Raw genomic sequence first — 22,058 nt, 5'->3', positions numbered from 1 at the left:
CACTCTGCCAGGTCTTAACTCCCCATCTTTTAGGTCCTAACACGTGCACTTGTGCTCCACCTCCGGGCACTGTGGGTGGGTAAGGCAGGCTGGGGTGCCACAGATGCCTTAGGATCCTGCCCGAGCCAGGAGGGCATCTTCATTGTGTGAGCCCCCCACTCCCACAAATGTTGGACTTTTTGGTCCATGTGATTCTTGTGTTTTCTTTTGCTTTTTGAATTAACTAGGTAACAATTCATTATACTAATTGTATGGTACTTTGTATTAAATTCTCTCTGTTAAAACCACTGGTACGGTTTCTGTCTCCTGACTGGAGAAAGAGGAGGCATGAGATGGGGAATGGATGTGTCCACGCAGGGGGCATTAATGAGGTGGCCACCACTGTGAGCAGCTGGGGCTCCATCCCACTGGGGACCCTTCAAGAGAGCGGGTGGAACATCTTCAAATTGTCCCAAGCAGGAGGTGAGGAAGCTGAGCTCTCCGTCTACCAGCTCTCCATCCCATTTCTCCTCAGGAGAGGGTGGCCCTAGGGCACTGATGCCCTATCACCTGTGGCCTGCTCCACATGAGGTCTGGGGCTTTTCTGCAGCTGGGCAGAGAGATAGAATGGCCTTTGGCATGCATGGAAACTGTCTACAGATAACCTTTAGGTGGGCCAAGGAGATATAGGGCAGAGGTTGGCAAACCTTTTCTGTAAAGGGCCAGATTGTAGGCCACACAGCCTCTGCTGTAACTACTCAGCTCTCTTGTGGTAGCATGAAATCAGCCATAGACAATACAACAACAAACAAGCACAGTTGTCTCCAACAAAACTGTATTTACAAAAGCAGACCGCGTACTGGGTTTGGCTATAGTTTGCAGACTCCCTGATACAGAGGATGCACCAACAGTCTGCCGCAAAATTCAGTTAACATCTCAGAAGACACTTCTAAACCTGGCATTGGAACCTGTCTCTTCCTTCCACCTTCATGTTGGGAAATTCCATTTCGTTCTCTCCTCGACTTGAAGCTTACATTATAAGAAAGATCTGGCCGGGCATGGTGGCTTACTCCTGTAGTCCCAGCACTTTGGGAGGCTGAGGCAGGTGGATCATCTGAGGTCAGGAGTTCGACACCAGCCTGGCCAACATGGTGAAACCCCATCTCTACTAAAAATATTTTAAAAATTAGCCAGGCATGGTCACACATGCCTGTAATACCAGGGGAGGTCGAGGCAGGAGAGTCGCTTGAACCTGGGAGGCGGAGGTTGCAGTGAGCCTGAGATCATGCCGCTACACTCCAGCCTGGGCAACAGAACAAGACTTTGTCTCAAAAACAAACAAACAAACGAACAAACACAACCTAAATGAAAAAAAACCCCGAAAAACAAACAAACTAAATCTTCAAGCAGCCATTACTATCAAGTTTATCCTAAAATTTTTCTAACATAGATTTGTGGTTAGGACACTGCTGGTGAATGAAGTCACCCCAAAACTCACATGGCATTTGGCACATTGATGATTGGTATCTTGATTGGTACAATACCTGACTCCATTTTCTCAGGCATGGATAAAAGCAAGCAAACAACATAAAAAGCCACACTGACTTATGTTGTATTCAAACAGAGTTTTTGAGTTGAAACTTATTTTATCAGAAGATACACTCCTGGTCAATGACTCCACTGGGCTGATGCCCTCACCAGCTGTACCTGCCCCTTTACCCTCATGCTTGCATCCTTGTGACCAGGAGCTTGCCTGTCACCTGTGGCCCATCAGTGGTCCTGGGTCATGGTGCCAGAAAAGAAAAAGATAAATTTTAGCTTCTTCCCTCCATCCAGTTTGAGTAGCTCATGGGATATCCTCTCGGATTCAGAGGGACATCTTTGAGGGTGTTGTGAGGTGGCACACCCCATCTTGGGATGGGGAGGGCAGGTTGGCCCAAAGCCTCCTGGTTGGAAATCAGTAACAGTGACGTTAGGCCTAAGGAATTACCAGCCTCATTTGGCTCTTCTGGCACCTGAAACTCTGTGAGCTGAGATTTCTAGTTGCCTTCCCATCCCATCCCACTGCAAATCATGTATGAATGAGCATTAAACATTTAGCCACACAGAATCTTCATCTTTTTAGGCTGAGTGCATCCCTCACCTGAGATCATTCTATTCCCAGGTTCACAAACGTGAGTCTCTTCTCAGTTCTAAGAGAAACATGGAGCCAGGACCTTGGCTTGGAGAATTTACCCCAGGTTCTCAGACTTTGATTCCAGGTCCCTTATACATCTTAAACCAAATTTGATCAGGGTTTTTTGAAGCCAAGGAAAGGGTTCAACTAAATGCACAAGAGACTAATGGAAAAACTCAAGTACTAGCTGATTAGTTTACAATTCAAAGAGAGGGTGTTGTTTTCTGCAGATCTAGCTGCTTGGATCTTTTATACCGGTGTTAATATTCTTGGGAAGCTGCATAAGGCATGAGGAGGCTGTGGGTGAGCATGCAATGGGACCATTGGCAAGTGGTGGTGTTTTAATGCACTCTCTCTGGGGGTGGCTTTGCCAATGTATTGGCCTGTATCCCTCGATAGAATTCAGCTCTTCAGAGACCGGAATTCTCCCTTATGTCAGGCTTCATGTTTCCCTACCCTGAATGCTGCCAGACACTGTCTTCCAGCTTTGGTCACCCTGACTCTCGTTTATTCTAAGCTCCCATGTGCTGAGTGCCCTCCATCCTCCCACCCTTTCTCTTGACTTATTCTTTAGAGACAAAGAACCACCCTGCTGGCCACAACTGAACCACCTACATTAGCCTAGGAGACATTCTGTCTCTGGCATTTCACAATTCCAGAGTTTTAAGGATCCCCTAACTCTCTTCCACAACCACTGTCCTTTATCTTTGCATTTTGCTTTTTAGAAATTTCTACCAAATTAGACTATTTGCATCTAAACCCTTTAGCTGTGAGATTGCCATTTCCCCTAATTCAGCACTTCTTTCTGTTAACTATAAAATACTTATGTGTCCTGAAGGTCTTACACTGTGTGGTTTTCATATAATCACTCCAAGCAAATGCGCTGATCACATGAAGACCATGCATTCACTTATAAGTGATAGGAATGAAGACATAGAGTAGTAACTCTATCGGAATTTTTAAAAATCATTTTTTAAACTTAATCTTTTGGAAATCCATCTTTAAACCTAAGTATTAAAAAGGAGTGTCTCAGGATCACAAGATCAAACCTTGAACCTTATATCCGCCAATATCTATTTTTAGTAACAGACTCTGTTTATATTTATTTATTTTTGGGACAGTGTCTTGCTCTTCACCTAGGTTGGAGTGCAGTGGTGTGATCACGGCTCACTGCAGCTTCCACCTCCTGAGCTGAAGCTTTCCTCCCACCTCAGCCTCCTGAGTAGCTGATACTACAGGCACATGCCACCATGCCCAGCTAAGATTTTAATAATTGAGTTTAAGTGTTATATCAGAGGACAGAATTATAAATTGTTTTTATAATTAACTTTGGTAAATATAGTATATTAATATTTTATGAATAATTATTAAGGTCTTTTTCTAGAGTAGTCTGTGGTCTATGGGGTAAGGTACAGCCAGTTTGTAATAATGTTCATGGTACCATCCATGAAGAGTGATTGCCATGTTAAATCGGTTCTTAAGAACATGTTTTAAGGGAATGTCAAGCACTCTCTGTAGTGGAGACTCTAATGCTCACCAAATATTCCCTTAGTTGTCACGGATTTCCCAGTTGCTTTGCATTTAGCCAGGGCTATTGCCCAATACTGGCCAGTGGGCAACGGGCAGAAGCGATGCATGTGTCTCCTTCAGGCTAAACATAGAAGAGTGGATGAATGTCCTCCTTGGATTCTCTTCTGCATGGTGATTGTAGCAGCCTTGTGCTATGATTACAAACCATACGGTGAAGCAGCCTGGATCCTGAGTCACTGCATGGAGGTCTGTGGCTTTGGGGAGTCACCTGAACCTTCACTGGAATTTGTGTGGATGATAAATAAACCTTTGTTGTATTAAACCACTGAGATTTTGAGATTGTCTGTTACTATAGCATAACTTAGTCTAGCCTGATTAATATATTTTAGAATAGTGTTTCTAAAAGATTTTTGACCATCACTCACAATGAAAAATGTATTTTACATTGTGATCCAGTACACACACTCAGACACACACACGTGTGCACACACACATCTGAAACAAATATTTCAGGAAACAATACTTATCCTTATTATGCATGATTGTTCTATTCTATTCTATTCTATTCTATTCTATTCTATCCTATCCTATCCTGTGATTTTCTTCTCTCCTACTGTATTCTAAATTACTCTATTTTATTAAAAACTGACTTCCTAAATTGATTTTACAACCCACTAATGGATGTAACTAGAGTTTGAAAAATACTGCTGTAGATAATAATTTGTGTATGATTTATATGTTAATTATAAGTCTTTTATGCATACTTAGTAAAGCAGGCTCTTTAGATCTCTCTTTGGCAATTTTTAAATTATCCGTTCCTAGAATGGATGAAAGTATTTTCATGTACGATATAGCACATCTCACATAATTTCTGGAGCGTAATGTTTTATTGTTGAGCCTCCTAATTTACAACATGTCTTTTGAAATTTGCTTATAAAATTTTGTCATAGGGAGCAACAATGTTAACCTAATTAATCATTATTCACTTATTTTCATTTTTTAAAATAAATGACTATAAATAACTGTCTCTTCAGTTAGGATCAGGGATATCATAAAAACATCACTAGTGAGACATATTTTAGTATTAATACTGATGCAAAAAATGAAATAGAGACCAAATATTTTTATATATAGCACTATATATATTTTTATATATTGTATACTCATATCAAAACTTGCCATTTCTCTTAAGTAGCTGATAAGTTGCTTTCTAATTTTATAAATTACACCACACCTGTGAAAATATGGACAACTATTTTATATTTTTGCTGCTATATAAGACATTTAATGTTTATACAGAGAGCTGAAAAATTACAGAGGTGATGCAATGGGAATTGATGAACATTTTCACCTGAATTTCCACTGGCCTTTTTCAGCCAGAATCATCTTGATATTCTCTGAATATTCTTTTAGAAATGAGTATGGTATCTGTTTCTTCAATAAATACACATACACACATTATAGGTATATGTGTATATACATTTATACAAGTGTATGTATATATACACATATATACACACATGTATATAGTCTACATATGTATATATATTTCTGTGTGCACTTATACACACATGCACACATAATGTCCTTTGGTTTATTTTTAGACCATTAATGTGAAATGAATTTTCGATGATTTCCATTTATTTTTTCTTGAAATCTAAACTGGTTTAAAAAGACCTTTGCAACAAGTAATAAATTTCTTTTAAAAAATCATATTATTACACTTTAAAGCATGATATAGAGAAGGTCACAAGGTGTTAGAGAAGACAGAAATCCATGCCAATATGGGAGAAAAGAAAGCAAATGGGGTTTTCAGATTTCTCTCTTAAAGTGGCCACCTTCAGGGAATTGAACCTAGTGCTCTGTGTTGCTGGCTTGAAGGAAAGGTGCTCCAGGCTAAGCTCTGTGCTCCCACAGGAAGGGAGATGGTGCCTGGAGAGGCTGAAGACAAAGCATTTCTTGGGAATGGATGTGCATTGGGACTGGGGATGAGAAGCAATCTCTGGGTAGGTCACTTTGGTAATGTCTAGTTGGGAATGGAGTGGTGACTTTTGGGATTGACCGTAACCTTCGGGTTGCATGTTAAATGGTCTCAGGGACTGCTTAGTTGCCGAGAAGGTGACTGTGTGCTTTCTCACAGAGGTCTTCTCTCACCTCCTTCAGGCCTCAGGTTCCTCTGGGATGAATTGCATGGCCCTCTCTTGGCAGAAGAGGCTCCATACAACTGGAGAACTATGTGAAGATAGCGCTCGCATCTTCAAACGTGCCCCTTTCACCTCCCATGACTCTTCCGGGACAGAGGCCTTTTTCCCAACACATTAATGACATCAAACTGTGGGGGAGTATGAGATTTCTCTTCCATTATATTACTTGGAAATCAAAGCCCACATTTGTGTGTGTAAAGCTGTAAAAAAAAAAAAAAATACTCCTGTCGCCTCTCACTCAGATCAGATTGAGAAACCTCAAAGTGACTTAGGAAAAGGGACATTCTTGTTTGAAAAGCTAGTAAACTACTCTTCACCAGGTGTGTTGCCAGGCTTGTCTTAATTTTTTTTCTTTTTTGGGTAGCTATGTGAGGAGCCCCAGAAAATTGGGGCTGGGATGAACTCTATACAAACTGAGAAAAATTTGGGCTGCTCTAGCGGATTTTAACATAACTCAGAGCAGCAGCTGGTGAGAGCACAGCCGCGCTCTGTAAGTTTTATATTTGCCACGCCGGCTGAGTAGAGTGAATTATCTTGGCATTGGTAGTAAAATATCCAGCACTCATGCTTCCTGGATCTCTTTCCCCATGCAGTAACTAGGGCTCTCTATGAATGGCATCTTTTGAATCACACCACCTTAATCTACATCCCTGGTAAATCTCACTAAATTCAAAACATCGCTCCCCAAAGGATTTATAGCACAGTGTCTCCTGTGCTTTCAGAGATGTGGCGCTCACCCCCTGTCCTCAGCTTTGATTTTCTTGTTATGTAACAGCCCCTTGTTTGAGACCATGGACAATTGTTCTTGGAGTCACTCTATGTGGCTTTTAAAATACGTTCTTTTCTCTTCTCAGAAACAAAAAAAAAATGAGGGGAAAGCTGTCCCAGTTTTTTTTTTTTTTTTTCAGGATATCACCCATTTGAATGACAGAAATAAAGAATTTAGAGTCACACATAGGACATGGATGTTGTTGGGAACGCTGTATTTGGGGCATAGAGTAAAAAAGATTGTTTCCATTGTAATGAAAATAATCATTGACAGTGAGTGAAGCTTCAGATTAAGAAGACGGAATTGCCTGTACGGGTGATGGAATTGCTAGGTGCCTGCCTGAAACGCGGAGCGAGGACAGAGGCGGAGCTGGGGAGGGAGGGCGGTGGGAAAGGCGGATGTGTAGCGCTAGTTCTTGTTAAGGATGCTTTTCAGGCTTCTCTCCACGGCTTCGTCCAGCTCTTCCTCCAGCTCCTCTTTCTTGGACATGGCCAGCTTGGACTGGTAATCCCGCACCACCTGGTCGATGTATGGGGCGCTCTGAGTGCCATGCAGCATCAGGGTCCACTCCTTCAGCACCCCCTTCTGCGGGGCGCTGCCGACAAATCCCAGCTCCAGGGTCCAGGTGCCTCGGGCGTCTTCCCCCCACGTGTGAGTGGTCATGAAAGGCCACTTGTCAAAGCCCACCTTGGAGTCGTCATCCCTTGGACGCCGGCTCAGCAAAATGGACTTGGTGCCCATAGGGGAAGTCATGTTGATGTTCAGGTCTCCTCTTCTGGTTGCGTTGACCGTGATGACAGCCTGGACATGCTCCAGGTAGCGGACAAAATTTTCCTTCCCCTCACAGGCGTCGGTTGTGAGTGTCAGCACCAACTTGCCAGTGGATGGTATTTTCCTGAGGGCAGAGTGAAGAGGAGATAGGATAAGCAGTGGTGGGTGCACCTTACAAGGGATTTTGAGGGCAGCTTCAGGTAGCAGAAAGGGCAAGGGCTTTGGGGTTGATCAGACAGACCTGGGTTTAGTTCCCACACTGGCTGTGTGAGCCTGAGTAAGTTACTTATCTCTTTTTTTTTTTTTTTTTTTGTCTTTTGAGACAGGGTCCCACTCTGTTGCCCAGGCTGGAGTGCAGTGGTGTGATCTCAGCTCACTGCAACCTTCAGCTCCTGGGTTCAAGTGATTCTCATGCCTCAGCCTCCCCAGTAGCCAGGGTTACAGGCATGTGCCACCACGCTTGGCTAATTTTTTGTATTTTTAGTAGAGACAGAGTTTCACCATGTTGGCCAGGCTGGTCTTGAACTCCTGGCCTCAAGTGATCCAGCTGCCTTGGCCTCCCAAAGTGCTGGGATTACAGGTGTGAGCCACCACGCCCGGCTGTGAGCAAGTTACTTATGCTTGGAACCTTCTGTGTGGAAGGAGAATGTAGTAGATGCTGTGATGTCCCTCCTGAGTCTCCTAAGTCCCTTCTGAGTTCACCTGCAGCTGAAGCTCCCTTGCGCCTCCACTGCTTCCCACCCGAGGCACGAGAATCTCCCTGTGTTCCCCCTGGGCTTCCTCCCACCTCCGTGGAAGCCTGCACAGCCTGCGTGCAGGGCGGCCCAAAGGTGGCAGGGATTTAACCTTTGAGGGGTAACTCTCTCCCAGTGACTGACAGGTTTTTACCCCGGTTTCTCTATTCCTCAGCGTGACAACTCAGCGTCCCTAGTGGGACTGAGCTCAGCTGCCCACGGTGGCAACTCGCTCATTAATGCACTCTTCATTGGCTTTTCTCCCCTTCCTTATTTTACATCTCCAATTCCTCACTTGTGTTACCTGGGATCATTTCTCAAAAAACTGTCAGCACCCAAGTCTTGTCTCAGGTTGGACTTTTGGGACAACCCAGACTGAGGCAGGAACTCATAATGCCTTTCTTTCAAAGTGCTAAGTACTTTGATAAATAGAAGCTGTTGCTAATATGACTGCCATTACTACCATTAAGAAAAGCTGGGCCGGGCGCAGTGGCTCACGCCTGTAATCCCAGCACTTTGGGAGGCCGAGGCGGGCGGATCATGAGATCAGGAGATCGAGACCATCATGGCTAACATGGTGAAACCCTGTCTCTACTAAAAATACGAAAAATTAGCCGGGCTTGGTGGTGGGCGCCTGTAGTCCCAGCTACTTGGGAGGCTGAGGCGGGAAAATGGCTTGAACCCGGGAGGCGGAGCTTGCAGTGAGCCGAGATCGCGCCACTGCACTCCAGCCTGGGTGACAGAGCGAGACTCTGCCTCAAAAAAAAAAAAAAAAAAAAAAAGAAAAGCTGAAAATGGGTAAATTAATTCCAGTGAAAGGCAGTCCAATGAATGATCAGGAGACTTTGGGGAACTCTTTGGCGAGAGTTGGAGCGAGGTTAAGCCCAAGTACTCTCTAGGCTGTCCTTACAGGCAATCTCCTTTCTGGAGATGGCCTTCTTGGAGTGGGAGAAGCTCAAAGATTCTTGCACTAGAAAGAAGGAAAAAAGGAAACCGCATTTGAGGATTGCGTGGTGTAACAGAAAGACTCCAGACTTTGAGAATAAACCCATTTGGATTAGAATTCTGCTTCTATGTTTACTGCTCATGAGAGCTTGGGCAGGTTATTTAAGTACTCGAAGTTTCACTGTCATTGTGGATGGTTCTTTTTTTTTTTTTTTTTTTTGAGACGGAGTCTTGCTCTGTCGCCCAGGCTGGAGTGCAGTGGCGCCATCTCGGCTCACTGCAAGCTCCGCCTCCCGGGTTCACGCCATTCCTGCCTCAGCCTCTCGAGTAGCTGGGACTACAGGCGCCCTCCACTGTGCCCAGGTAATTTTTTATATTTTTAGTAGAGACGGAGTTTCACCGTGTTAGCCATGATGGTCTCGATCTCCTGACCTTGTGATCCGCCTGCCTCGGCCTCCCAAAGTGCTGAGATTACAGGCGTGAGCCGCCGCGCCCGGCCGTATGATTCTTGTGTGGTTAAATAAGACCATGTATGAAATACCAGGCACAGGCGTCGCTCCGCCCCCAGGGAGAACAGGCGCTACCATGGAGGAGTACCATCGCCACTGCGACGAGGTTGGCCTCAATGCTGAGGAAGCCCACAATATTGTCAGAGTGTGCAGATGGGGTTTTAGGTGGTGAAGATTATAATTACAACAACATCGACCAGTGGACCGCAAGCATAGTGGAATAATCGTTAACACATCTGCTTAAGTTGGGAAAAGCTTATAAATGTATTGTGAACTGTGCAGTGGTCCAGAAGAGCGCATATGGCTTTCGCACAGCAGCTCCTGTTTTTGGGATACCACATCTGATGGAACCTGTACCGTAAGATGGGAGAACTGGACCATGAACTGTATTGTCAATGTTTTTGCCATTGCTGTTCTTTAACTGACTAAAAATGTTGGGTTAAAGCCATTAACTTAAGAATTTGTCAGTGTATCCTTTCAAAAATAATTATTTATTAGTGTGCTAGATGACAAGTGTGCAATATACTTTAAAGCTATCAACAAAAACTGAATATTGTAAGCAAGCAATATCATAGCAATTGGCAGATTATCTCATATTCTATACAGCATCATTTAAATACGAAAAATTTAATGCTAGCAAAAAATAAATGCAGAAATATGGCATGACATGAAAATACAATCTTACATTTACACTAGCTTTTCACTAATATTTTGTACGTAAGGTGATGGGGAACTCCATTCAGATAATAAAATTCTCTTTCAGCTAGAGAAGTTAACAGGAATAAATATATGAACAAATAAGCTGCAAGGATAAATGTGGAGAAAATGATGAGAATTAGCTAATATCTTTTCATTTTTTAAAACTTTCTTCCCCTCACTTAGTTGTACATAATATTTAGTGGAAAGTAATTTTTAAAAATTTTCTATCAACTAATAGCATAGTAACAACTATGATTAACTTGTTTACTTTTTCTGAGGATTAGTAAATTGATTTTTTTTAATTTAAAATTTTTGGATTTATACTTGAGGGTGAATTAAATCTGGTAAACTGAATTTCCTAGTTAAACAAAATTAGTTGCAGTATATGATGAACAGTATATGACTCAAACAGCTGCCTTACAATTCATTCCATGTGGAACAAACATTTATCAGATGCCTATTATGGGCATATGTCTCTGCTAAGCACTATAGTTATCAATGTGCTGTGCAAATGCTAAGTTCCTTTTAGCAATTGTTCAGTTGGAAGACAAGTATTAATATCTGGGGAAGGAAAAAAACCAGTTGGTTTACACGGGAGGAAAAAAGTGAGTCTGGTTACACATATAGAAGTAAGCAAGATGAAAAGCACTTAACTGCTTTCTGACAGAATGATAGATGTAATTTTAAGAGTTGCTCCTAGCAAGTTAAAAGTGCATATAAAATATGCAACTCTTAGTTAAAGGCCTTATTATCAGTCTTATCTATACAAGTAGTAAATTTTGTCATTGCTTTAATTACAACCATCTGTAAATAATTTTGAAGACTTATTATGTGGGGTTCAAATAGAGTGGAATAAAGTATAGATTAAAAGTATACAATCATTAGCAGGTTATCTCACGGCTTATGAAATGTAATTAAATTTATTAAGAAAATAGATAAAAATTAGGGTACACAGCTGGCCACCAAATGCGAAGTCAATCTGCTACTTAACCCTGCAAACAAAATCAGTTTTGCATATTACCACTAACACTAACACTTATATAGAGTGGAATCATAACTCATTGAATTTTGGAGAGGAATAAACTTAGTGTTAATATTAACAATATTAAGGCAATATTCTTGTAGGAATACCATGTGCATGTTGGATATTTTGCCAAATAACAATAATTAATACCTGTTAAATGTTTAATAATAATATTAACAAAATAAAGGAGTTCAACGCAGTGATCTTTGTTTTTGGCACATCAAAACTTCTCAGTCATTATTCATGTTTCTTTATGCTGCTGGCTTTTGTGCCCTTGAAGATTATAATAGTGACCAACATATATATGCAGACTTGTTTTTTATTATTGTTGTTTAAGCCTGATTTAAGAAAAAAAATTCATACCTCGTGAACTTGCTATCTGTTCTGTTTCTAGTTAAAATATAATAAATATTATCTTCCTGTGCTGAAAAATAAATAAATAAATAAATAAATAAAATAAAATAAAATACCAGGCACAATGCTTGGCACATGTACTGGCCCATTGCCTATGCAAATATCCTTCCTCAATATGGCTTTTATTTTGGAGTATAAATAAAATATTTTTAAACACACATCTTGTAAAGCACATTTACAAAAAGACAGTGGTCATGTGCCCAGTTGGAGTCAAGCCTTGGTTCTGCATTGCCCTAGGAACCAAGACCATGAAGCTGGGAGGGCTTGCTGAAACATACAGTGCAGTTCATTAATACTCTCTGGAGGAACTTTACAAATATAGACTTAAACGGTTTCATGGAGTACTGCTGTATTCCCCTCTCCCACCCCCGGATACTGATGCTGAATCATGTATGGAGTGTCCATCAGCTATGGGGATCCAATGATGGTGGGGGTGGTCTTTCTGTTCCCAGGATCTGGGGAAACCATCCATTTGGTGGAAAGCAGGCATTAAGCCAACTTTGCAGGTCGGGGTAATGAGGGCCATAACCTGGATTTCTCAAAGATGGTGCTATTTATTCAGAACAAGATCAGAAACAAAACAGGTAAGGTGATAAATAACTAAAGATGGGGCTCTAGCCCAGCAGTGGACAGCTGTGTAGGGTAGCACAAAGAGTCTCAGAGTACGAGTCCAGTTGTGGGCAAGTATTTGCACGATCTGAGCTATTAATTCCTGCCCTGAACAGTTGCTGGCAAGATAAATTATCCTACACATACATTATATATGCACATATATATAACGTGTCTATATGTGTATATACATGTATACTCATATACATAGTATATTTACAAACGTCTAGACCAGCACTGGCCAATAGGACACTCTACGATGATGGAAATATTCTATATATATAATCTCTAGTATGGTAGCCACTGGCTACATGTGGCTAATGAGCAATTGAAACATAGATCATGTGAGTGCTGAAATGAATGTTCAATTTATTTTATTCAATTTTAACTAATCTAATATGTTATTATATAACCACGTGTGGCTGGTTGCGTCTGTACTGGACAGCGCGGGTCTAAATTGTTTATGTATGTTGAATTTGAATCTGATAAGAACAACAACAGGCAGAGAGTCTCTTGGCCTTCTGTTTCAAGGGCATTCAGTTTTTTCCTGGCTCACAGGCTCTAGGAAAAGCAGTTGGGGGAACTGCAGCTTTGTTTTGCAGGTTTTCTGGCCACCTCTCTGGAGGACTCTGAAATATTCATCCAGAACCTCAAGGTATGAGGGAAATGACACATTCTATCACAGGGTTTCTAGGCAGACAAGCAGCCAGGCCCAGAATCGGGCTTTCCTTCTAGAGTTGAACCAGAGGGGCTTTGGGAGTCTTTGAGAAGCACAGTTGCAGGAAGCAGAGAATGATAACAGGAAGAGAGACCCTGGCTCTGAGTTCTGTGTTGAATTTGAGCTCTCTTTTCTTTCCTGTAGTCTAGGGCTTCTTGAAAAGTTTCAAGAAGGAAATTCACAAGCCAACAACCAAAGACTGTAACTGAGTGGCAATCATTATAGATATTATAAAACATCACTAATCATTTGTCAAGTGCAGTAGTCACTATTATCTTAGGAATTCAGAACACCAGCTGAATTCTAAGAAAATTTGTTTTCTGTCCCAATTTGCACCCAGGACCCTTGTGGACTGGAGTCATAGTGACAGACCCTTTACAAGTCAATTTGTAGAAACTCTGGCAGAAAAATGGCATTGCTTCCCTTGTGGAAAACTGAAAATATTTCTTCAATTGGCTAAGAATCAGAGATGAGATAGCCACTTTTGCTAGAAATAAGACCACAGCCCACCATACATGAAGTTTCTGTGAATTAACTATAAGGTCCTTCACTACGTGAAAAGAGTTGTTCTAGTGCTGAGATGACCTCTTATGATGGAAGGAGAGAAATATGGTTTAGACTAAACCTGAGATGACTTTCAGGCATACCATAGCTAAGGGTGTTTTGGTAGATAGTGATAGTGCCTCATTCAGATCCCCTTCTCTGGGCTGTGCACCACCCCAGCTACTGTGGGCATTGGCTGCTAACTGTGGTCTTCTGCTTGTGTCTCCGAAGAATCACCCTCAGGAGCTATGGAAACCTGGCTGAAATAAGAATACGTAAAACCAATGCTCCTGCCCCCAAGCGGGACAACTGTGTGGTGGCGTTGATGCTCCAAAGCCCCCGGTGGGTCAGGCCACATGCACATACCTGGTTCCACATCCTTTCTTGGCTACTTCTGCCCCTCCCAAATCCCTCACTCTCCTACAGTTCTCCCTGAAAAGCCCTCCCTCAATAAAGCACATGTACTCAAACTCAATCTCAGGCTCTGCTTCCGAGCAACCCAACCTAAAACAGGTGTTATCTGTCTCTGGAGAAGAGCAATTGGAAACTGATTACCACATCCCTCTGCACAGTGTCTGAGGACTATTGACTATATTCATGTCATCGTTGGTGATACAGAATATGGGCCTCATTCCATCTGTGGGCTCAGTCACCCTCACTTCTTTTGCTTTCTTTAAAAAGCCCTTAAGAAGTTATTGTAAAGATAGATGTAGGCCGGGGACCACTTTGACATTAAGGGCATGGCAGAGGAGCCTGGAATTTGAGTCCCAAGAAGGAGCCTCACTGGCAGAACAACAAGGGCCGGTGTGTTCCTGTCTGTGTGAATCTTCCATGGTGGCTGTCATATCTGTTTCTCCCAGGAGCCCCACGCTCAAGGGGAAGGCCTTAGCGACTAAGACTAAGGGAGGGAAAATGACAGCGAGGCTGAGAAGGGGAAACTAGAACACAGGCCACCGATTGCCCAGGCTAAAGGTCTTATTTGAGAGTGAGTGGTGTGCATTTGTGATAGAGGGTGCAAGGGAGAGATGGAGGGAGACTGAAAGACATATTCCATGCACCTTGGAAAGCCGAAAGACAGGTGGGAGTAGGGACAAACACACAAACTTGTGTTAAGAATCACACATTTTCCTAGAAGCCTTGGACACTGGGGTGTGCCTGGGGGTCACAGGCCATGCTGGCTTTGGAGCATCAACGCCACCACACAGTTGTCCTGCTTGGAGGCAGGAGCATGGGTTTTATGTATTCTTATTTCAGCCAGGTTTCCATAGCCCCTGAGGGTGATTCTTCAGAGACACAGGCAGAAGACCACAGTTAGCAGCCAATGCCCACAGTAGCTGGGGTGGTGCATAGTCCAGTGAAGGGGACCTGAACGAGAGGCACTGTCACCATCTACTGAAACCCCCTTAGCCATGGTGTGCCTGAAGGTCATCTCAGGTTTGGTCCAATCTGTATTTCTCTCCTTCCATCATAAGAGATCATCCCAGCACTAGAACAACTCTTTTCACGTTGGCTGAGGAGTCTGGCTTTTTCAGCACCACGGAGAGACTGCCAGCTAGAAAAACTCCCCGATCCTGCCCTGCCATGTGAACTGCTTCCTGCACAGGAGCTGGGTCTGCTGAGAGAGGAGACATGTGGCTGGACTCTTCTGAGAATATTAAGTTACTGTGAAATTAAATTAAAAGCATGCTGTGAATTCCAGAGGCAGCGAACTTGGTAGAGAAAGAACACCATTCTCCCCTCACAGGTCAGGTTTTTGGCTGGCATCGTGGCATTGGGAGAGCCTAGGAACAGTATTTTCCAGATGTTTCTTGTTTCTCTCTTTATTTGCTCACTTGCATTTTCTGATTTTCTTACAGTGACCATGTATTGCTTTTATGAGAAGAAAAGGAATGAAACATTCTTATTTTAAAGCAAAAAGGAGATATATGCTCAGGAATTATCAATTTATAAGAAGGTTAAATAGGAGGAGGTTGGTGGTGGAACAAAAAGAGGCTCTGCAGAAACATTTTAAATAGTCACGGGGTGTTAGTTTCCAGGCCATGATCTGGAGCTCATTTGCTGCAGAAAATGAAGCATACTTTCTGGAGGTTTAAGAGTTCTTAGGTGTGGCGCGGAGGCTCACGCCTGTAATCCCAGCACTTTGCGAGGCTGAGGGGTCGGATCACGAGGTCATGAGTTCAAGACCAGCCTGACCAACATGGAGAAACCCCGTCTCTACTAAAAACACAAAAATTAGTCAGGCATCGTGGTGTGTACCTGTAATCCCAGCTACTCAGGAGGCTGAGGCAGGAGAATCGCTTGAACGCGGGAGGCGGAGGTTGCAGTGAGCTGAGATCACGCTACTGCACTCCAGCCTGGGTGACACAGTGAGACTCGATCTCAAAAAAAAAAAAAAAAAAAGAGTTCTTCTTTGACCTATTAGAGATAACATGCAAAATCCTAGTGTTCCAGTCTTATAAAAGACAAACTTGGGGTTGTGGGGGTGGCTTGTATCTTTATTTTATTGTGTATCATTGCAAGTAAGTGTTTAAACTGCCTTGTGTCAAGAAATAGGTGTTGCTTCCCAGGAGGCCCTGGGGAATGCTTCTTGTGTTATGAATCTTCAACTGTAAGATAAAGTTATGAAGCTGTGGTGGCTCATGCCTGTAATCTCAACACTTTGGGAGGCCAAGGCAGGCGGATCACCTGAGGTCAGGAGCTCGACACCAGCCTGGCCAACATGGTGAAACCCCAGCTCTACTAAAAATACAAAAATTAGCCGGGTTTGGTGGTGGATGCCTGTAGTCCCAGCTACTCAGGAGGCTGAGGCAGGAGAATTGCTTGAACCTGGGCAGTGGAGGTTGTAGTGAGCCAAGATCGTGCCACTGCACTCCAGCCTGGGCCACAGAGCAAGACTCTGTCTCAAAAAAAGAGAAAAAGTTATAAAGCTGTGATTGTTTTGATAGAATAATCACAATAGTAACAATGACAGCCACTCTTTCTCAAGTGCCCAAGATGCCTGCTTTTGTGGCAGTCACATGAGAACACTCAGCAGGTGGCCATGGTGAGGTTTTCTCCTCCCCCTGTAGCAGAGTCAGGTGGGCATGAACTTGTGCAGGAAGCCTCTGCAGCTCGGGAGTGCTGGTCCACAGTCCCCCAGGTGGCACAGGGCCGAGCACACGCTGACCTCTCACTCCCATGCTGCTTCCGGCATTGATACCAGGTTTTAACATTTATTTCCAAATTCACTTAAACTTCAGAGCTGGATCACATATTTTGGCACAGCCTTAAAGGAGCTCAGTGAACAGTCCCCTCAGGGTGCCCAGAGGGGCTGGGGGCAGCTGTGTTGGACAGGTCACTCCCAGCTGGCTGATGGGGCCAGCCTGGGCTGGCTCTGCTCATTCTACACACAGCTGGTGCAGCTGGTCACAGCCAGGTGTATTTTCCCCTTTGATTGTAGCTGAGCATCCTTCACTGACTCTCTTGATAAAGCCTCTTTAGAAAATTGCTTTTCAAATTGACTCCATCTCTGGGAAGATTAATGCCAAGGAAACCCACAAACCTGACAATCACCACTCACTCCACCTTGGAAGCTGTTTCTGTGCAGCCCTGCACATTATGGAGAGTGGCGATTGCCACGGCTGTTGATTCCTCTACCCCACCGCTCCTCGAGTGTGCTTCGTGGTCACAAGGGCCTCCTCTGTCAAGCGGCACAGCCAGCCCTGGGGCTGCTCTCCAAATCTCCCTGTGGAGCCTCTGCATTCTTCAACAAGTGTATTTGCCCTAGACCTAACTCATCTGCATCTGAGAACAAGTTCTGGTGTGGGGGTGGACGAGGGACCGGAGGGCACTGAGAGGAGGCAGAGCCCTTCCAACCAAGGCAGAGCCTCCTTCCCACATTTGCCTTGCTGGCCCGCCGGTCCTATTGCCAGCAGTCAGACATTTCCCTTGTGTCCGGCTGCTGCTGGCTGAATATTTTCATTCCCTCATTCATTTAAAAAATATTTATCACCTGTCTACTATATGCCCAGCACTATTGTAGGCACTAGGGTTACACCATGAATATGACAGACGAGGGCCCAGTCCATTGGGAGGCCCCAACTGAGTTAGTGCTGAAATATAGTGCTTTCCCATTTCTCTTCATTGAAAACACTGCATTGATCTTGCATAAAGTTCCTGGATAGTTGTGAGATGTTGGGATGATCACATCTCCGGACCTCAGATTCCTTACAGGGACTTGGATAACATTATTTCCAGTGTTCTCTCTGGCCTTAAATTCCACATGTATGCAGATTATGATGGAATGCTAAGCATATTCAGAAACTGGGAGATAAACTGCCGTTCATCTCAGCATACGCCTTCATTCCCTCTCTCTCCTTCTCTCCCGTGGTGCTCCCCTCCTGCCCTCTCTCATAATCATATGGTGCTTGATGATCATTAGAAGTCCGTCCGGCTTGTCCAGTGCAATCTCAGAAAATAAAGCCTGGTATTGACACGTAGCTTGACTAAGAGGGCCGCAGTACATTCCAAGCTAACTCTTCCCCTAAATACTGCAACGGTGCTGCCTTTTTGTTAATTGTAAATATTGCTTATATGCAAGTAAGTGTAGATATCGTGCCAGTTGCACTGCCTGTGAGGGACATTCCAGCCCCCACTCCCTGCTTGCAGAGTGTCTGTAAAGGCACAGACATCGTAAGTCTTTCTCCTTTTGCAATAAGGGAATGAGGTACCAGGCCCCAGGGCCTTGTGGAATGGATAAGGACATTGGAATTAAGGCCGTTTGCTTTATTTGTCTGATCCTGTTTTCTCACCTAAATTAAGACTAGGGATGCCAACCTCCTGTGATTAAATGAGATAGTGGAATAAAGTGCTATCCCAGTGACTTTCCGAGAGAAGTTCTTAGCAGCAGTTCTTACTAGCACCCTCCCAAGGCCGCCTTTAGGCTTCTAGGATGCTGCAATTGGATGTCGTGCTGGGGGAAGGCATGAGGCTATAAAATGGACCAGCAAGCCTTTCTTGCAGTCTCATCTTCTTGACACCCCTTCATAGAGTTTATGTTATTAAATCTCCACTTCCCATTCGGTTTGCACAATTCAGCATCCCTCCTGCTAAGATGTAACTACCAGATGTGCCTTAGACATGGCTGTCCAAGATGGTAGCCACCAGCCACATGTTGCTATTTAAATTTAAATTAATGAGAATGAAATAAAATGAAAACTCTTGTTTCTTAATCACGGTCATCCACTTTCTAGCACTCAATAGCCACAAGCTATTGTATTGGACAGTGCAGAACATTTTCACCACTGCAGAAAGTCACTGCACTTCCAAATTTCTCAAGAAATTATTCTGAACTCTAACAAGGGAAACAAACAGTTGTCAACGCCCATTTCATGTTGACTTTGGGTAAAGTTAGTTATGATGAGTAGGGTTTAGCCTTAAATCCCCCATTTGGACAGTGGTTCCCAGTCTTGTCTCTTTGTTCATTCCCAAAAGACACGGCAGACCTTGGCATTGTAGACCAGTGAAAAGGGCCTCTGGAATGCCAGTGATGGGGTTTGGGAGATGGGAGCACCCACTAGGTGGGTGTTTCAGAATCCCCAGGGGAATGTTTACTGAAACTCCCTCCCCTACCCAAGCCTCACCTTCTCCAGGGGGAGTCACTGAGATACCTGAGAGCCCACCGTGAGGGGTCAAAGTGACTGGGCTCAGATCCCAGTTTGGCTGCTTAGTAGCTGGATGACATTTGGCATGCCCTTGACCTTTCCCAACCTCCTGTCATCAGTAATGGCACTGTGAGCTCACAGTAGGGCTGCTCTCACATACGGCCTAATGTAGGACCTGTATGCACGGGAGCTGATTAAGGTCAAGGTCATGTAGTGAAAAGAGCCTGGGGTTTGGGTTTAGATGGGCTTTGCTTCAAGTCCTGCTCTGCCCTTTGTGACTCTGAGCACATTTTTTTTTTTTTTATCCTTTCTGGATCTCAGCTTCCTTGTGTATAAAAAGTAATAATGATAGGACACACCTCCTGGGCTTACAAGGATTAAATACAGTAATGTAAATGGGCCTAGCATATACACCTAGTTGGTGTTTCTCCCTGACACCCAGCATGGGACCAGTTTGTTGTTAAGGCTGCAAAATATTCACCCCTGCTCCCACCTCGACTGTGTGAGTATAAGGCACACCCTCAACAATAGGGTGACTGTGAAGCTTACGTGTATGAAAGCACATAGCATGCAGTTGGCACTCAATAAAAGTGACTTCCAGTCTTACATTTATAGCCTCTGTGGCCTTGACTGTGTCAACCAACTTGTTTAGAGCTCAGAGAAGTCTGTCTTGCCAAGAGGAGGGATACGGGAGTGAACAGAAATGATGTGTGGACCCAGCAGCTTTGGAAAATGGTGAGGAACTGTGCAGAGTAGCTATTTTTATTATAGGACATTTATAACATCACTTGGGACTTGGGCAGCTCTGTGTTTTTAGATTATTATAGGGCTTGGGCTGAAGCTTTATTTTTTCCATGTGGTGCTGATTAGAGTGAGGCCTTCTTAAATCATGGACTGTTTCATGGAAAAAAAATACTCAGCTTGGCAGTAATCCACTTGGTGCCACTTTCTAGGGGTTCAGTGAGTAAACAATGAGGATGCTCACTCATGGGAAGATGCTTGTCCATGGGAGGATGCTGGCCCGTGGGAGGATGCTGACCTATGGTGGGCTGCCCATCTACGAGAGGACACTGGCCCGTGGAGGAGCTGACCTATGGTAGGCTGCCCGTCTATAGCAGGATGCTGGTCTGTGGGAGGATGCTGACCTATGGTGGGCTGCCTGTCTACAGCAGGACGCTGGCCCGTGGGAGGATGCTGGCCTATGGTGGGCTGCCCGTCTGCAGCAGGACGCTGGCCCGTGGGAGGATGCTGGCCTATGGTGGGCTGCCCGTCTACGGCAGGACGCTGGCCTGTGGTAGGATGCTGACCTATGGTAGGCTGCCCGTCTACGGCAGGACGCTGGCCTGTGGAATGATGCTGGCCTATGGTGGGCTGCCCGTCTACGGCAGGACGCTGGCCTGTGGGAGGATGCTGACCTATGGTGGGCTGCCCGTCTACGGCAGGACACTGGCCTGTGGTAGGATGCTGACCTATGGTGGGCTGCCCATCTACGGCAGGATGCTGGCCTGTGGGAGGATGCTGACCTATGGTGGGCTGCTCGTCTACGGCAGGATGCTGGCCCATGGGAAGATGCTGACCTATGGTGGGCTGCCCATCTACGGCAGGATGCTGGCCTGTGGAATGATGCTGACCTATGGTTGGCTGCCCGTCTACGGCAGGACACTGGCCTGTGGTAGGATGCTGACCTATGGTTGGCTGCTCGTCTACGGCAGGACGCTGGCCTGTGGTAGGATGCTGACCTATGGTGGGCTGCCCATCTACGGGAGGACACTGGCCCGTGGGAGGATGCCGGCCTATGGTGGGCTGCCCGTCTACAGCAGGATGCTGGCCCGTGGGAGGATGCTGGCCTATGGTAGGATGCTGACCTATGGTAGGCTGCCCGTCTACGGCAGGATGCTGGCCTGTGGAATGATGCTGGCCTATGGTGGGCTGCCCGTCTACGGCAGGACGCTGGCCTGTGGTAGGATGCTGACCTATGGTAGGCTGCCCGTCTACGGCAGGATGCTGGCCTGTGGAATGATGCTGGCCTATGGTTGGCTGCTCGTCTACAGCAGGACGCTGGCCCATGGGAAGATGCTGACCTATGGTGGGCTGCCCGTCTACAGCAGGACGCTGGCCTGTGGAATGATGCTGGCCTATGGTGGGCTGCCCATCTACGGGAGGACACTGGCCCGTGGGAGGATGCTCACCTATGGTAGGCTGCCCATCTATGGCAGGCTGCTGGCCCATGGGAGGATGGGCATCCCAGGGCACATGCTTGTCCATTGGAGGATATTTTAGGCTGAGAGGATACATGATTTGGAATTTGCATAAAAATCAGACAATTATTTCACCAAAAATTCTAGGAGATTACTATCTTTTGATTCTACAGGTGTAAGCTAGAAGTGTTCACATCCAGTCGTGGATGAGAAGGAGAGGCAATGTTACATTTATTAAGTGCCTACTGTGTGCCTGCTGTAGACTTGTGTGTTGCTAAAGTCTCCCAGCAACCTGCGGAGGAAAAACATTAGGTCCGTTTTACTGGTGAGGAAAGAGAAAAAAATCTCTTATTTTGGGGCCCATTTGGATAGAATTCAGGGGGTCTAATAATTTCAATGGAAAAAATCCCACATCTTAATTTTCACTAGATTATAACAGAAACTTTTCTTCTCTTTCGATTATGAATGCAGGCCACAAAGCAGAGTGGCATTAGCTCCTCCTCGGACTTTGTCATCAAAGAGCTGGCAGATTTTCGTGTCCCACCACAGCCACTGCATGGATCCTGCAGCAGCAATTAGTCATCACTGCTGCTC

At 44.7% G+C, this 22,058-nt stretch overlaps 1 protein-coding gene and 1 pseudogene across 1 annotated transcript in view; one reads left to right on the top strand and one right to left on the bottom strand.

The window, feature by feature from the left end:
- Positions 1-6,849: 6,849 nt before the first annotated feature.
- PCSK2 (proprotein convertase subtilisin/kexin type 2) overlaps positions 6,850-22,058 on the bottom strand; it is a 256,990-nt gene continuing 241,781 nt past the window's right edge. The window contains exon 12 of the mRNA XM_001138346.7: positions 6,850-7,553. Within this exon, the coding sequence (XP_001138346.1) occupies positions 7,067-7,553 (487 nt within the window). The 3' untranslated portion in view covers positions 6,850-7,066. The remainder of the gene's footprint in view (positions 7,554-22,058) is intronic.
- On the top strand, positions 9,619-10,038 carry LOC129138205 (dynein light chain Tctex-type 3-like; annotated as a pseudogene).

The sequence above is a fragment of the Pan troglodytes genome, chromosome 21 (assembly GCF_028858775.2).
Source record: "Pan troglodytes isolate AG18354 chromosome 21, NHGRI_mPanTro3-v2.0_pri, whole genome shotgun sequence".
In the NCBI taxonomy this organism is placed as follows: Eukaryota; Metazoa; Chordata; class Mammalia; order Primates; family Hominidae; genus Pan; species Pan troglodytes.
Note: the sequence above shows the minus strand (reverse complement) of the source record. Positions and strands in the feature narration are given on the sequence as shown.